Source organism: Lactuca virosa, chromosome 8 (genome assembly GCF_052849685.1).
Source record: "Lactuca virosa cultivar CGN04683 chromosome 8, Lactuca_virosa_CGN04683_v6, whole genome shotgun sequence".
Lineage (NCBI taxonomy): Eukaryota > Viridiplantae > Streptophyta > Magnoliopsida > Asterales > Asteraceae > Lactuca > Lactuca virosa.
In genome coordinates, this window is record NC_136433.1 from 42,729,740 (window position 1) to 42,748,132 (window position 18,393).

Consider the following 18,393-nt stretch of genomic DNA (forward strand, 5'->3'; position numbering starts at 1 on the left):
TACTACCCTCTTGTAGAAAAATCTTGTAATCGATCAATCTATCCAATTTTCCGACATCGGTGCTAACTTTAACAATTAATTATTAGATAATGATAACCAATAAAATAACACTAAACGTCATATTGTCATAGACAATAATTAAAGGCTAATTTTTCCGAATCTGCTGCCAAGGAACCAAGGAACATTTTACCAAATCTGAGCTGCCATGCAATCTCTTGGAAGGTTCATAACGACAATTTTCATGAATCTAGCTGTTGCCATATTGTCATATCCGTACGTGGGCTCCGTACTTCGTACCCTTCTTCCGTAGAGATCTCAGATCTAATCCAAAACAATCATCTTAACCCAAAATCCTATATAAACCATCAACAAAAATACTAGTTTGACTTACACGAAGCTTACATACATACAATTTACACTTGCCTCAATCCCTAAACTCCATCTCTTCATTGGCTATGTCGTGCTCTAGTTTCGAATCTTTAAGAGACTTGCATGACTCTGTGAACAACCTGCTTCGTTCCCCAGACATGAAGCGAGTTCTTTCCCACCACAAACATGACCAAAAGTGGGTTCAGAAGGTCTCTGAATCGTCTTTAAAGATGTTAGATTCTTGCGGGACGACCAAAGACATACTGTCTCTTGTTAAAGGTCACATCCAAGAACTCCAGTCCACGTTTCGCCGAGCCAGTAATGGTGAAACGGAGAAGAAGCTAACAGCATATAGTTTTCAAAGAAAGGAGTTGAGAAAACAGATGTTAAAGCGTTTAAACTCGCTGAAGAAGATGAAGAACGCGACTAGTGGTACTGGTCATGATACCATGATCGACGATAATCAAATAATTGTTGCAAATGTGCTCAAAGAAGTGAGAGAAACCATTGTTATATTATTGGAGTCAGTTATGTCGCTTATGTCCATGCCTAACCCTGGCCCTAGCACAACAAAGCTGATGATCAACTGTAATGGGGTTTTGACAGCCAAGGTTAAGTTTACGAGGGTGAATAGTCTGAGCCCATGGGAGGATTGTGACGTGCAAGCCCTTCAAAGTGCAACAGAGAGACTGGAAGCTGTGGAAAGCGCCATGGAAGATCTTGAGGTCGAATTAGAGTGCATTTTTAAGAGGTTGATGAGAACTAGGGTTTTGTTGCTCAACATTCTCACAAACTAGGAGGGTTATATGCTCAAAATATGCTACTATATTAGTATGTTAGACATGTGTTATAATTTAACACCGTCAAAAACTTTGATTTAATGTAGGTAGTATAAAATTGATAATAAATTAAATTAACGTTTAATACTTGACCGATCGAGGAAGTTATACGGTTTTTTTATGAAAGAAATTGTTGATAATTATCAAGTTATTTTCTAGTTTGTAACCAATTTATACTGGTTTATAGAACATGAATCTCTTAATCTATATGAGTATATGTTGCTATAAACTATTTGGTAGCCGATAGCTAGCTATAGTCGAAAATAATCATAAATTGGAAGTTGTATCGAATTCGCCCTCATTACCCTCTCCGCTTGATTTATTGGCCGCAAGTAAAAAGAAATAACAAAAAAAATTAATATCTAATTAAAATGATCGTATATAACAATCATTTGGATTGGTCTGTATGAATACATCATAGATACAATATACATAGATTGTGATCTCTATGCTTCAAGGGATATCCGATTTCCGGATATCCGGTTTTTTGGATTCGGATTCAGATAGTAAATATTGAAATTTTTGGATATTTCGAATATCCGACATCTGAAATTATATAAATATAAATTTTAAATAATAAGTAGTATTTTAGTGTATTTTAAATTGAAGCTCAAATTTACTAAATCATGGGTGAGTATGAACCTGTTACTTAGTAATTAAAGGTATAAATTTCGCATTAGGTTTTCATTTGAACGACACTTTAGTCGATCAAGTTTGCACTTGAACTAAATTAATTATTAGCCGGTATGTTTCTTTAGGAATAACTGTTAATAATTTTGTAGGTGTTTATGACTTCTTTATGGATTTAATCATATTTATGCATTATCAAACATATTAAATTGTTCACTGTAATATCAAGATGAAGTACAGAGCTTAACTTATTTATTGGATTCGTGGTGAAGAAACGTTTTGAATTGTTTTTGTTGGAAATGTATGAACATACCACATCCGCTATTTTTCTAACATCGAAAAACATTTATTATTATCTATTTATAACCGAGCAACAAATTCAAAGGTAATTTTTTTTTTCAAATTTTTGTATGTTTATTTCGTATTAATTTTATATTTTGTTGGTTCTCAATATAAAAATAATGAATTCCAAATATTCGATTTAATATCTAAATCCGTATCCGAAATTTTAGATATCTGAATTTCGAATACAGATTTAGATACCCAAATCCACGATCCGAAATTTCGAATATCCGGTTCCGAACACCTCTACTTTTGAGCACTCTATGGTTGTGAAAGTTGGTAAAAAGTTTTTTAAACTGGATCCATGGTTTGGAGTTAAACAAAATAGTTACTTTCTTTGTGTATTATTGTTTTTAAGTATATTATTATTGCATTAAACCCCAACACTGATCTCAGAGCTATTTTAAGACATTTTTATCAGTTTTTAATAGTTGTATTATTGTTTATAAATCTTCAAGATCTTTAAGAAAAGTCAAAATAAAATACAACAAGTGTTTTTTTTTTGTATTTGTTTTTTTTTTTTATAATTTAACGGTTTCCAAACAAATTTATTAAAGAAAATATTTTGTATTAATAAATTATATATATAATTTAGCAATTCATTAAAGTACTGCTTAATCCCAAAGATAGATGCATTGAATGTTCTTAGTTGTTTGTGTTTAATTGTGATGTATGTTTATGTTTTGGTTCGTATAATTTGTAAAGATGTTGGTAAATCATTTGAGTTGTAAAATCATTTTAGAGGTTGTGAGTTTTTTTCTTGTAATTATTAAACGACTTCTATAGTAAAACCTTAATATAGTCGACCAAACAAATGGATAAGCAAGGCCCACCGACTAGGCCCAAATGTGTTTAATATGTAGGCCCAGTTTGGTATAAACCTTTATGGGTTGTTGGGTAACCATCGACTCGATATCCATCTCTTGTCAATCATTCTCGACTTGATCATTATAAATCGGTGAGTTGCGATGGTAGGTGAAGGCCCTTTCGGTAATGTTACTCAGCGGCAACAACAACATGACGCGATGGCAACGGCGACAAGCCATGGACGTAGCTGCAAGAATTCGGCGCATTTTGATTTTCATAAATTATTTTTTGATTAACTATTTATGGCTCAAGGAATAATCCCTTTACAAATGCTAAAACTGATCCATTTAAATCATCAAAAGAATATCGAAAACCATTTTCTGAACAATGCATGAAAAGAAATAATGTTTCGTGTCAAATCTGATGAATAACAACAATTCAACAAATCAATCTTAACATCACTACTAAGCACTAGACTATAAGTTTCAATCTTGATAACAGGTGAAGATCGCCTATTCCCTCTGATCAGATTTATTCTTCCATGCTCCACTTCCTCACTTTTTTTAGTCCCTGCAAATCAGAACAAATGTTAAACTCACATCATGTATCAAGGACCCAAGAACGAGTAAGTTGTGAGTTATTGACTTGAATAGTGTATATACCTGCTGACGATGGCTTAACTTTGCCATCCTTTACGTCCTGCAAGTACTTGGCACAACTTCGTTTCCAGTGGCCTTTCTCATTGCAATAATAACAAACAGCCTCTTTGGGATCACTCACAGCTGGAATATCAGAACTAGGCTTGGTCTTAGACCCATTACTAGACGATCCAACATGGCCCTTTCCCTTCTAGTTTGATTGAGGATTAGAATTCCTCATCTTTCCCCTGCTTTGCCCAATGGCTAGGACTGGAGCACTCATTGTAGAAGGGACTTGATTCTTTTTCATCCCCACCTCAGCTGTCTGCAACAAGTTATGGAGTTGGGTCAATGTGGTCTCTATGTTGTTCAAATGATAAGTTAAAATGAACTGATCATAACTAGGAGGAAAAGAGTTATGTACCATATCTATGGCCACCTCTATGTCAAAAGATACGTTGAGCTTTTCCAGTCTCTCCATATATCTCTGCATCCTCTACACACGACTACAAACAAATTCTCCATCCTTCAGTTTGCAAGCCATTATGCCTTGACGACCCCGTACCTCTCTTGACGTGCTTTCTTGTGAAACTTTTCCGCAAGATCCAAGCACATCTCATATGGCCAATAGTCCTCATAGAACTTTTGCAACTCAGGTAACATGGTTGCGACCATTATGCCACCTCTATGTCAAAAGACACGTTGAGCTTTTCCAGTATCTCCATATATCTCTGCATCCTCTACACATGACTACAGACAAATTCTCCATCCTTCAGTTTGCAAGCCATTATGCCTTGAAGACCCCGTACCTCTCTTGACGTGCTTTCTTGTGAAACTTTTCCGCAAGATCCAAGCACATCTTATATGGCCAATAGTCCTCATAGAACTTTTGCAACTCGGGTAACATGGTTGCGACCATTATGCAAGCGATCTTTGTTACATCGTCATAGTGTTGTTTATAGGCAGCTTGTTCCTCTGGAGTAGCAGTTGACTCATCGATTTCAAGTAGAGGTTTATCGAGGACATATTCTTTGCCCTCATATCAAAGAGTCATTTTGAGATTTCACATCTAGCCCATGTAGTTTGGACCAACTAATTTCTCTTTGGAGATGATTGATAGTAGAGTGAAGTTTGATATGTTGTTGTTGTTGTTGGAGGTTTGAACAGCAATAGCATTACCATTAGAAGTAGAATCTATCAGAGAAGAAAAGTTTTAGTTAGTTGATATGAATGATGTCACACCCCCAAACCAGAACGGCGGAAACGTCCGGGGGCGGAGGACGTCATGCTCAGTATCACAACAAATGTAAAATAGTAAAAACAAACAACAACATCCATTGCATTAATGACATAGTTAATACATGTGTGTTCATTGTATAGTTGTATGACACTAAAAGTATAGCAAAATAAAAGACGAGTCTTGAACATGCTCCGTCTTCTCGAAACCTATGCTAGCGTACCTGTCTACTGATTCCCTAAGAATACAAGTTATTTTGAAAGAGAGTATCAACATTTAAGTTGGTGAGTTCATAAGTATTTAATGTGAATTGTTTGTAGTTGTTTCATGAAAATGTCTGTATTTGATCTATGAAAGTGTTAGTTTATGTTCTCCAGAAAATCCTATATTTTCTATAATAAATGAAAAGTAGTCTTCAACCCTAAGACTCAAATGTTTGTATGTTTTGTTCTCTTGAACAGTGTAAATGTATGTTTTGTTTTCTGTAACAGTGTAAATGTATGTTTGTACTCATAAATTGTATAATGTATGTTTTCCATAAAGTAGACTATCTTTACCAGAAAAATAGTATGCTTGTTCATGTATGAACCATTCTGTGTGCAGATAATGAAAAATAATAACTTGCATTAGTATTGTTAAAATACTACTGCAAGATTACTAATCACTGAAGTAAGTTTGTTTTGTAAACCGACTGTAAGATTACTAATCAATTGAAGTTATATATATTACTCGTAAATAGGTCGGGATTTTCTCCCTGTGAGTTCTTATAACCATACTAACCCTGTCTGCCTGATAACGTGTAACATACATGTTTATAATCATGTATAATTATCATGTTTTATTTAAAAATGAATATTATTAAATAATATATGAATTTGAGTGTTGAGTTCTAACAAGTTAGTTTTATGAGATTTGAAGTAAAAGTATGTTTAGAATCATTATGAAGGTATTGGAAGTCTTATGAGATTCCAATCAAAAGTCAATTATCATAATTAACGAAAATATAAAGTTGGAAATAAGTAAAAATAATGTTATTGAAAGTTGTAGATTATCTCGTTAGAAACATTTAGGCGAAAATCTCACTAAAATCCGAGTTATAACGAAGAAGTTATGACTTATTGAAGTTTCGCGACAGAACCGGCACGACACCATATAACGTAAAAAGTGAGTTTACGATAAACTACTTTTTAGCCTTTGTGATCTAAATGAAAGTCGTAATATTCGTTAAACCGAGAATTTTCATAAAAATAACGTCAAAATCTGACTTCATATGAGGAAGTTATGATTTTTCTAAGAATCGGCATAGCAGTACACAGCCCGAAACTCGAAATAAAGATCAAGTGATTTTTAGCCGATACAACCTAAACAAGAATCGAATATCTCTTCAATAGTTGTACAACGGTAAAAATACAGACGAAAACGGACGTCGGATAAATAAGTTATGAATTTTTAACAGACTTTTCCTGTCCCGGCCCGTTAAAAATATAATTTTAAAATTTAAGTCAAAATTAGCCGACGGAGTCTAAACGAAAGTTGTAGAGCATAATTTCACCTACGCGTGCATATAAAGAACGTCAAAAACAGAGCTCGTATGCGAAAGATACAAATTTTTGAAGTTTTGGGCACAAACTTTGAGGCTGGTCCGAAGGAGTACGCCCAGCGTACTCGTGTAAGAGATCCGGAGTCCGTCACCCTCCCTACTCCTTCGCATGAGTGCCACGTGTCGTAGCCTTGACGCGTCCGAGCTGATCCCTTCGTACGCCCAGCGTACGAAGGCGTACGCCCAACGAAGAGCCTTGCGAGGCAGTACGCCCAGCGTACTCTAAAATTACGCCCATCGTAATTAGGGGCTTCGGACACTATAAATAGGGTGCGAGGCTTCCCGATTTAAGGTTACAATCTTCACACTTTTACACCCCTTATTTTCTCTCAAGTTACCCTAACACCCCCCCCCCCCCGAAGCCTAGGAAACATCCCCGACACCCGAAGTAAGTCCCGACGTACCGAAGACCCGAGAAAATAATTTTTTCAAGTTGAAACTCTGCCCGCGCAAGGCCTGGTTTTCAACAAAAATCCCCGGTTTCGTCAAAGAAAATTGTTTTTAGAGACGAAGTGTTGCCCAAATTATCATTTTATCAATCGGTTATTTCACGGTGAGTTCAATATAGGGACAACCGTATGTTATGTGTTATATGTTCAATGTGCTTTCCTGAGTTATTCTGGTTTTATATTGTTGATTATGTAGAGCATGACTCGTATAACTTCTGGTATTGGCTTTGAGCCTTTGGCCATGTAGAGCATGTCTCGTATTATTCTGGTATCGGATTTATGTCTTTGGCCATGTAGAGCATGACTCGTATAACTTCTGGTATTGGCTTTGTGCCTTTGGCCATGTAGAGCATGACTCGTATAACTTCTGGTATTGGCATAGGGCTATGTAGGGTTGAAAGCCTGTATATTCTAGCAAAATGATAATCCGAAATTGTATTTTCTGTGCCATTTGGGCTGAAGCTTTATTGATGTATATCAAGTTAAAGTTGTTATGTCTCATTGATTGTAAATCATTGAATCAGATTATTGGTTGATATGGAAAGTCTGTCATATGATACACATATGCCTTTGTTGTTCTTTGTCCCCCTATGCTTCTGTTATATTGATATGTATAAGGCATAATGTTATATTGTAACTATTATTGAACTCACTAAGCGTCACCGCTTATCCCTCTCAATGTTTAAACTATTGCAGGTGATAAGCCTCTGGTATAGTCATGTACTGGTAGAAGATGTAGATTAGTTAATATTATCGCTTTTTTAATTAGGGTATAAAGTCCTAGGAAGTTATGTAATATATAAAACTTTGTGAAAATCTTAATAGTCGGTTTGTATCCAGTCTTTTGAAATAATACCATATATGTAAAATATGTTTATGAATATGCATGTAGCATGTTTGGAGTAATAATAATGTTAATTATGAAAGGGGTCTTTCATAACGACGTTTTTCAGGCGTCAAAACTGGTAACAACATTTGTCATCCCAGGTTTGCCGGCCTGACTGTAGCTAACAGTGGGGATGTGGGATTGTCAGTTCCAACATAGATCTATACACAATTGTCATTACTCTCCCTACAAAAGACTCTGGTTATAAGCTCGGGACTTTTACCCATACTTAGATAAGTACATAAAAAGACTCACAAGTTGTTTCAACGTATTACGAGTAATAACTGAGAATCCTTTTTGTTTATAACTTAACCTTGTGAAAATAGTTTTGTTTGTCCCTTAACTATATTCGTTATAAATTATAAGTCTGTTTCCGTTTTGTTATGAAAACTATTGTGTCTTAACATGTTTGTAAATTGTTTCTTGTAATGTTTCTCTGATCTAGAAAAATAGTATGAATTGGTTTCCTAAAGTATACCTATTATAGTTTACTAGTATGTTTGTCTGTACTGTAAATGATTTGAAGAAAAGACTCAATTGTCTAACATATGCAACTCAATTAAATATGATCTTTAAAAATGGGGTTTAATATTCATGTATATATTTAGCATGCATAATTATGATTTAACCGACAGTCGGACTAGTGATCCTACCCTAAGCCCACAACCAAACAATGAACAGGAGTCAAGGTATTTAGCAATAGTCCTAAGTCCGTTAAAGCATACTTATACATAAACATATAAATGAATACGATTTTGATAATAAACAACAATCTAAAATAGTTTAAAAGAGTTTGAAAATGATTTTAACAATATTTAAAAGCATAAGATATCCTTTGTTTGTTTGTTTTCACATGTAAATGTTAACACAAATAAATTGTGTTCTACTTGTATTACCCCCCCCCCCCCCCAAAAAAAAGCATTTAAAAAGGTGAATTGTAGGGGTATGAACTCACCTTATGTGGGTGATTCGTTTGAAGGTTCGATTAAGGATGATTGTTTCCACAAGTTAGATCCCAAGACAAAACAAGTCCTAAAATGCATTTCATGTAGTATATATGTATACAATTAGTGAATAGAATCATAAGAATGATAAGGAATTGGACTAATTTGTAAGTTTAACTTACAAATAAGAGTGTTAGAAGCAAAATGGAAGGCTGCAAGGTGTTTACGGTTAGCCTGGGGGTTTACGGCCCAAGAAGATCTTGGCGTTCTTGAGTTTGCGGTTGAGTGTTCTTGAAGAAATGAAGGAGATTCAAGGGTTTACGGCCCAAGGATCTTGATGAAATGAAGAACACTTGAAGATCCAAGCAAGATCCTAAGAAGATTCAAAGGAAGAAGGATGATAGTTGAGAGAGAAAAGGTGTTTTCGGTTGGTGTTCTTGAGTGTGAAAGGGTGAGTTTTCGGCTGGAAATGAAGAAGTGAGGAGGAGTTCACAGCTCAACCCCTATATAGGGTCAAAACTGATGGGACACCTTCATTGGTTTCCACACCGAAGGGATAAGACCGGAGTTTACGGCCGTGAACCTCGTTTGCGGCTGCGAAGTCTCAAGCTATGTGAGGGTTTGCGGCTGCGAGGGTTTGCGGCTCGGATGAAGGTTCTCGGTTCCAAGTGTTTTCTCTCCAAAAAACACAACATTTTTTAATACAAGGCTGATACACTTATAACTCATTAATCTAACCATGTTAAGATAATTTAAGAAATAAGTTTGACCTTTATTTTATATGTTTGACTTTCGTTGACCAAGATTGACTTTTACAAGATTTGAAATTACGGGTTGTCACAAATGACATATTTAATCTCAGATTATGCTCTTCTATTTTTGACTAGGATACTGAGGATCACAAACAAGATGTGAATAACCATGCAAACATGCTTGGCAACCTCTCTGTCATTTATCGTTCCTAATTAATGTGCCGGTTAACCACACAAGCTCCATTAACAATGATAATTTTCGAGATGCCCATAATTTCTCTTTAAAGTCCCTATTAGTGTGCCGATTAACCACACACACTCAACTAACGACATATAAAGCATGATGTTCGCTTTCATGGACTAACTTACTTTTCATATTTTTTTCCTAAAGTAACTAGAGTGAGATTTTTATATAAAAGGTTCTAGTAGTTTAATAGCATCGTACTTTTGAGATGTTATGTCCTATCAACCCGTTCGGCTAATGACCCTCTACCACGCAAGGGAGCGGTGGGTGAGAGTGGGCACCCATTCAACGATCATTTTATAGGCCGCTTCCTTATACCCCCCTCCTCATAACATGGCTTCGTGAATGAGGCCTACTATTGATAGACTGACTTGTCTTATACATATAATATATTAATCATTTAATCATATATAGTATAAGATGTATTTTAAAACTTTTCAAAATACTAGGTTTAAACTTTTAATTATCTAAATTAAACTCTTTAATTTAATTAAATTTAAACCAATTATGATTTAATCTTTATCTTTTAGTTAACTATTAATTAAATTAATTTAAATAATTTATGGATTAAATAATTATTTATGATTAAACAATTAATTAAATAATTCAAATTTGATCCTAATCCATTACCCTATCTAATTTTCAAAAATTAGGGCATGGGTTATCCAAATTTAATTATTCTATTTTAAGGATTTTAAAATAATAATTAAGGAAACTAAATAAACCATAACTAACCCTAATAATTTTCGAGATTTAAAGGGTGGAGACTAGGATTTCAGGAAGTCTAGCCATTTTCAAAATTTCAAGCCTTTAGGGTTTAATTTCTATAACCCTAATTTTGATATATTCAACATTATGCATAATCAATTGAAAACTAGTCTCTGATACCATTGATAGGTTTTGTAGGTAATAAAATAAAGCATAAGGCAAAATAAGTTAACCCTTAAGTTCACATGCAACCTACTTTGAATCTAAGTTTTATCTATTGAAAGCAATAAACAATTGAACATCAAGAACCATAAGGCATCCTACGATTATCGAAAATAACAAGGATTAGGGTTTACATACCTTTTTATTATTTTAGTAAATAATCAACAATTCCTTTCTTCAATTCCCTTGGAAAGCTACCACCAAAATTATGATGTCTTTAATGTTGTACCCAAACCCTAACAGTGAAAGACTTGAGAGGAGAGAGGAGAGAGGGTATGAAATTTGGTTTCTAACACTCTTAAAGGAGGGGACGAAATCATGATATCCTTAAGGGGGTATTTATTAGGTGATTAAGGTATCCTAAGGTAACCCTAATTTGAATATTAAATTAATATCTCAAATAAGGCAGTTTTCTTTTACCCTTTCCTTACTCTCCAAGGCAATCTAGAAGCCTTAGAGAGCTCCCACAAAACTGTCCCTTCTAGGGAGATTTTGGAAGCTTTCCTTTTCTCAACTTTTAAACAAAGTCACCTTACTCCCTACACTTTTAATTCATCCAATTAATCCCAAAATTAATTCCAATTAACTTCTGATTAACTATTAATTAAATAATACTCTTTCTAATTAATATATTAATCTCATAATATATTAAAAAATTATTTATTGCTATTTATTAATCATATAATAAACCAATAAATCATCCTCTCTCTTCAAAATTCATTTCCATCAATTACTAATTTTGAGGGCAACCCAAAAATGACTTTGCTTTTAATTCAAGTATATACCAATTTAGTTATTGGCTTACACACCTAATCCAACAAAAACTAGCCTTAAATCCAAATTTTCATGAACGTACCAAACATTTTGAAGTTGACATTCACTTTGTTAAGGAAAAATTTTCAGATGGTGTTTTAAAAATGGTTAAGATCAACTCTTCTGATCAAAATGCTGATATTTTGACTAAATCCTTACGTTTTCAACAACATATTTTTTTTATCAAATAAAATGGGTTAGTTGATGTGTTTAAAACGGAAATAAATAATTCAATTGAGGGGGGATGTTGAAGATACTTTGTATTTTCTAATATTCAATCTCATTATTTATTATTTATTTTTTTTGTTTTGGGTAATATATGTTAATATCTGAACTCTTGATTTGTATTCAAATTGTTCTAATTCTGGCCAAAGGTTTTTTTTTTCATTATGGATCTCTTGTGGGTTGTGGATCAAAGTTTCAGGTAATATGTACACTGATCTTTTTGGTTCGTGGATTCTGCCCATAACCCGGTTCATATCCATGACACATGTATATAGATTAGAAGATGAGTTCAGATGATGCATATCATATATTCTTCACATACACACACACACACATACTTACAGTTGTTTCTCACGTTCTCTTCTTCTCTCGGTTAGGGTTTCACAATAGTCTAGTTCACCATTGTAAACCATTTATGTTCTTGATTGTTATTGTAAACTGTTTTAGATTAGGTTTGAGTGTTTAGTTCAGAGAGTAGATTAGAGCTTTGTAGTGAGGTTTGATTTGTAAGTATCTTGACAACCTTCTGTTACTTTATCCTTAAATGCTATGAGAAACGTTGATGTTGGGAAAATATGGTTTATCACTTTTTGAACAGGTTAAAACAAATTGGTTTACTAAAATGTTCATTTAAAACACATGATTTTTTAAAACATTTAATATTTAAATGGAATTGTTTACAAATACATTGTATACAACTATACATGCAATGTAACGCCCCGATTCCCAGGTATTGATTTATGTATGAATCCTTTTTGGTTTTTGGGTCTACTCGACGAGTTGGCCGCCCTACTCGTCGAGTAGTAGCGGGTTGGTCCACGTGTTTTAGTGATCTACTCGTCGAGTCCAAGAGCGGACTCGACGAGTAGGAGCTGGCAGATGAAACCCTAGATTTCGGGGCATTTCACCCTATTTAAAGGATCATTGGCCTCCCCCAGCCTCCCCTTTTATTGGTTCTTGTCCCTCTCAAACCCTAAATCGAGTGTGTGTGTTCTTTTGGTTTGTTCAAGCTTGAAGGAGGAGTTTTGGAGGAGGAAACACTTGGGGAAAGCAAGCAAGTAGAAGCAAGAACTCGTGGGATTCAAGATCTACATCAGTGAACACTCTCCTGAAGGTATTAGACTGTTTTCATTGGCTCATGTTCATCAAAAACCTCTTTTGGATGGGTTTTAGGAAAGGCTTCTTATGTTTGAGCTAAGATCTAAAGTTGTAACTTCAGATCTGGACCCCCTTTGGCCTCTAGATCCATAAAGTTATCAGTCTTGACTAGAATGAGCCTTCCCTCAAGTGTGAGACTTCATTGCAAGCTTAGTTTTGTCATTCAAGGGCCTTAAAGTTTTGCATGCACGTAAAGTTTGCAACTTTACGTGATAAGCAGGCCTTGGAAGGTTGGATCTGTAATGTGGAACCTTTGCATGGCTTAAAAAGCATCTGTATGGTTGAAGGATTAAAGGGACTCGGTGAGTCGCAAGGTCGACTCGGCGAGTCATATGAAGATAGTCATGTACTCGATGAGTTGGATGAACAACTCGACGAGTCCGATGAAGATTGCCTTGGGCTCGGCGAGTCAGTCGAATGACTCGGCGAGTCGTCTAGGGTTTTTCCCGAACCTTTGGACACGCATGAACTCGGTGGGTTATAGGGGAACTCGACGAGCCAACCAAGGATTTCATGACGTCTCGAGTTCCGGAAGGACTCGACAAGTCGGTGAACTACACTCGACGAGTCGGGTCAACATGGACTGTTGACTTTGACTGTGGACTTTGACTTTGACCAAGGGTTGACTAGTTGACCTCTAGGGGCATTTTGGTAATTTGGAAATTTATGGAAAAGGGTTTTATGGTAACTATAGGTGGTGGAGTTCGTGTTGGGGATTCGAGAGTTGAGCCTATCACTTCAGTGCGACACTTGGGAGGTGAGTTATCCTCACTATATCAACAGGGTCTAAGGCACCCAGGCCGACCCTTTATGATTTACATCCTGGTTTAGGATGGTTGTTATTGCTATGCTAGATTTTATCTTGGTTTAGGATGGTTGCTATGTTAGATTACATCCTGGTTAGAATGGTTGCTATGTTAGATTTCATCTTAGGTTAGGATGGTTGCCATGATTAGTGATTGGTTAGATCTGCATGTTTACTTGTTTATTTGTATGTGCACATGTTTGTTGGTTTGGGGAAAGGGTTGAGGCAGGTCCTGCTGTGTGCAGTAGGCCAAGACACCCTGGGCGGACTGGGTAGATTGCAGGCCCGGGCCGGGCAAATCTAGTCAGGCCGAAGGCCCAGCGAGCGGTCCGGATAGGCTGAAGGCCCCGAGGAGGGCGGTCCAGATGTGCCGAGGGCTCGGAGAGCGGTCCAGATAGACTGAGGACCGAGAGTCGGTCCAGTCAGACTGATGGCTCATTATGCATGTTGTATCTGTTTGCTTATATGTTATATGATACGATTATGACTGTATGGTGTTGTTATTTTGGGGGTAACTCACTAAGCCTTCGAGCTTACATTTATCGGTTATTGTTTCAGGTACTTCTGATGATCGCGGGAAGGCAAAGGCGTGATCGTACTGCTCCTCACATTTTATGATTTTTATGATTTGATTCTGGGATACTCTGACAATATACTATTTTGAAAACAAGTTTGTAATAATCATGTGTTTTGAAATGTTTTAAAAAGTTTTAAATTGGCTCGAATTTTATGGATGTTACAAGTTGGTATCAGAGCCTTGGTTTGAGTGAATTGGAGGAAACACTCATGTGTCTACAGTCTCAAACTGAGGACAAGGTTATAAAACGATTTTCTTGTAATGTTTTCAAAATAAAAAAAGGAGGATGCAAGTGTACGATCAGTCGGAGCTCGCGGATAGACCCCAAAATGCCTTACGGATTATTTGATATATGATATGATAGAACAACATGCTAGTAATAGGCTAGGGATCTTCAGGAATTGCATGATAGAATTGCCTGATTATATGATGCCTGATAGCCTAGGGTTTTCCTTATATGAAATTGACATCATTACTGTAGTTGCTTAGTGTATGCATCACGTTCGTACATAACTAAGATCTTATAGCCTGAGAATGTTTGGTTTGGCCTTATTTCCTGTTCTTGTTTGATGAAGGGATTAAGGTAGGATCAGGTATTCGAAAGTCTATAGGGTCTAGCGTTATGTATGGTTAGCATACACGAGTGCTGCAGGGTTGGTGGAAGTTTCATGGATTGGTAGGTTGTTTGGGATGAGTCTGCCGACTTCAAGATATATAGCCCCCCCTCTAGGAGTGAGGCTTGAGTGCTCACTGTGATTATGTATATTGTTGGGGCGTTGTGATGATACTTTAGACAAATATGGGTAGGTGTGGAAGGTAGTATGGGCATGTACTACTGAAAGCATAGGTCCCATATGCGTAGCAAGGAAGTCACAACCCCTAGGGTTTTGTCGGGAGTTGGTTTCCAGTTCTTTGTATGGATTATCTGATACCTTGTGTTATGTTTCAGAATGGTGATGACCAGGCGCTTTGTGACTGGATCCGGTTCGGGATCAGGATCATGAGAGGGATAGGGCCGACAGGGGTCGCCGACAGCGCCCGAGACTATCAGCCAAATGAGGCCAGATGAGATGGATGACAGGATCTGGGAGATCCTGCACGATGAGGTTGCTGCTTTGTTCCGGGATGAGTTGCCGGAGATGTTCGAGTCTATTAAGACCGCTATGGTGGAGTATTTCGATGATCGTTATGCAGCCCTCACTGAGGCGGCTTCCTCTACAGCTACAGCAGCTGTATCGGCGGCAAGGTTGGGAGCCGGTCGGGCTTTCCAGTATCGGGACTTCGACAACACGAAGCCCCCTACTTTTGATGGGACTCAGGGCCCCATCAAAGCCATGAGGTGGCTGTCTGACTTGGATGGATGTTTCTTCACATGCTTATGTCCTACTGACCGGAAGTTCAGATGTGCCCTGAACTTGCTGAGGTCCGGGGCAAAGACTGGTGGAGGTTGATGACTGAGTCGTATTCAGACGAGCAGAGAGCTGCTGTTACTTGGGAGCAGTTCAAGGATATGTTCCGTGCTCGCTACATTCCTCGAGTCGAGCGGGAACGGTTAGCTCAGGAGTTTTTGGAGTTAAGATAGGATCGGGAGTCGGTGACGGAGATCACCCGTATGTTCACTGAGAGGGCGATGTTCTGACCAGAGTTTGCTTCTGAGCAAGCTCAGATGACTCGTTATCTGAGCATGCTCAAGACGGATATTCGACAGTTTGTGGCGACTCAGCGTTGTGATATGCTTTTGGAGTTACAGGAGGCCACCAGGCGGCGGGAGCTTGAGATTGAGTTACAGCTGAGAGAGCAGGGTCGGGCCACGGTACAGACGTAGCCGGCTCCAAAGTAGTCTAAGACCGCTGATTCCAGGACAGGGGGACATCAGGGCCGCACTTTTGGCAAGTGCGGGAAGGGGCACACGGGGGTTTGTAGGTCTGGTAGTGGATGCCGCAAATGCGGCCAGGAGGGGCATTATGCGAGGGATTGTCGTCAGACGACCCCAGTTCAGGATGTGAGGATCTGCTACCACTGTCATCAGGTTGGTCATGTGAAGACTAACTGTCCGCAGCTCACAGCCAGGCCGGCACAGGCTCCAGCGCCGGCTACATTGAGGATTATTGATGGGAGTCAGGGTCGAGCAGTGCCCCCGAGGGCCCATGGGCGTGCTTTCCAGCTTACAGCGGAGGAGGCCATGGCAGCACCAGATGTGGTTGTTGGTATGTTTTTATCCTTTAGCTCATTTACTATATCTGTTGTATGCTTATCTGTTGTACCTGTGATTAGGTACGTTTCTAGTGAACTCCTTACTTGCATTGGTTTTATTTGACTCGGGGGCGAGTCGGTCTTTTGTGTCTCAGACTTTTAGTAGGGAGTTTGGTGTGCCAGTGGGCGGGCTAGAGTGTCCGTTGCGAGTCTCTATCGCCAACGAACACGGAGTTTCTGCTTCTTCGTTCTATCGAGGGTGCGAGTTGGAGATCTTCGGAGTGTCCTTTCCGATTGATTTGATACCGATTCCCATGGGGGAGGTGTGCGTGATCGTAGGGATGGATTGGCTTAGCCGTTTTGGTGCCATGATAGATTGCGAGGGACAGAGAGTGGTAGTTCGAACCCCAAGTGGGGGGGGAACTGATTGTTTATGGCGAGGGCACCAGAGCAGGTTCAGGGTTTTGTTTAGCTGTCAGGGCTTGGCAGCTCATTCAGCACGGGTGTGCGGGTTATCTAGCGTACGTGGTTGATACGCGGGCCAGGGAGCAGGTTTCAGTTTCGGAGGTTCCGGTGGTCAGATAGTTTACCGATGTGTTTCCGGAGGAGTTACCCGGAGTACCTCCGGAGAGGCAGGTCGAGTTCAGGATTGACCTAGTGCCAGGCGCGGCCGCTATCACCAAGGCGCCGTATCGGTTGGCACCACCAAAGATGCAGGAGCTGTCATCACAGCTGCAGGAACTGTTGGGCAAGCAGTTCATTCGACCTAGCAGTTCCCCATGGGGAGCACCGATTCTTTTTGTCCGGAAAAAGGACGGTTCACACTGGATGTGCATTGATTACCAGGAGTTGAACAAATTAACGGTAAAGAACCGTTACCCACTCCCGAGGATAGATGATCTCTTCGATCAGTTACAGGGTGTATCTTGGTTCTCCAAGATTGATTTGAGGTCGGGATATCATCAGGTCCGAGTTAGAGAGGAGGACGTGGAGAAGACCGTGTTTCAGACTCGTTATGGTCATTACGAGTTCGTGGTGATTCCGTTTGGGCTCACCAACATGCCAGCAGTATTCATGGACCTGATGAATTGGGTCTGCAGATCGATGCTCGATCGCTCGGTCATAGTGTTTATCGACGATATCTTGGTGTATTCCAAGACCCGAGAGCAGCATGAGGAGCATCTGCGAGAGTTATTGGGAGTTCTGAGGCGAGAACGACTCTATGCCAAGTTCTCGAAATGCGAGTTTTGGTTACGAGAGGTCCAGTTCCTGGGGCACCTCGTTAACCAGGATGGGATTTTTGTCGACCCGGCCAAAATCGAGGCTGTCATGCAGTGGGAGATTCCGAAATCTCCCTCAGATATTAGGAGCTTTCTGGGGTTGGCAGGGTACTACCGGAGATTCATACAGGATTTCTCGAAGATTGCAGTACCCCTCACTCGTCTGACGAGGAAGGAGGTGGACTTCCGGTGGGTCCCTGAGCAGCAGAGGGCGTTTGAGACCCTCTGTCAGCGGTTGTGTGAGGCGCCAGTTTTGACACTCCCGGAGGGAGTTGAGGACTTCGTGGTGTTATGTGATGCATTCATCACAGGTCTAGGGGCAGTCCTCATGCAGAGGGGGCGAGTGATAGCTTATGCGTCGCGACAGTTGAAGCCGCATGAGACGCGATACCGTACGCATGATTTGGAGCTGCGAGCGGTGGTGTTCGCCCTCAAGATATGGAGGCATTACCTTTATGGGGTCCGTTGTACCATATACACAGATCACAAGAGCTTGAGACATATCATGGATCAGCCAAACCTGAACATGAGGCAGCGCAGGCGGTTGGATGTAGTCAAGGACTACGACTGCGAGATCCTTTACTACACTGGTAAAGCGAATGTGGTTGCGGATGCTTTGAGCGACAAGTCAGTTGGGTCTTCCACCTCAACGGTATGTATAAGGATAGCGGTGGA

At 38.9% G+C, this 18,393-nt stretch overlaps 1 protein-coding gene across 1 annotated transcript; it reads left to right on the plus strand.

Moving 5' to 3' along the window:
• Positions 1–399: 399 nt before the first annotated feature.
• LOC145134436 (uncharacterized) lies at positions 400–1,203 on the plus strand. The gene has a single exon (XM_079069284.1). The coding sequence runs from the start codon at positions 456–458 to the stop codon at positions 1,164–1,166; it is 711 nt and encodes a 236-aa protein (XP_078925410.1). The 5' UTR covers positions 400–455; the 3' UTR covers positions 1,167–1,203.
• Positions 1,204–18,393: the final 17,190 nt, after the last annotated feature.

Bases quoted from the DNA above. Each gene is read 5' to 3' on its own strand.
- LOC145134436 (XM_079069284.1), top strand. From the start codon at position 456: ATGTCGTGCTCTAGTTTCGAATCTTTAAGAGACTTGCATGACTCTGTG.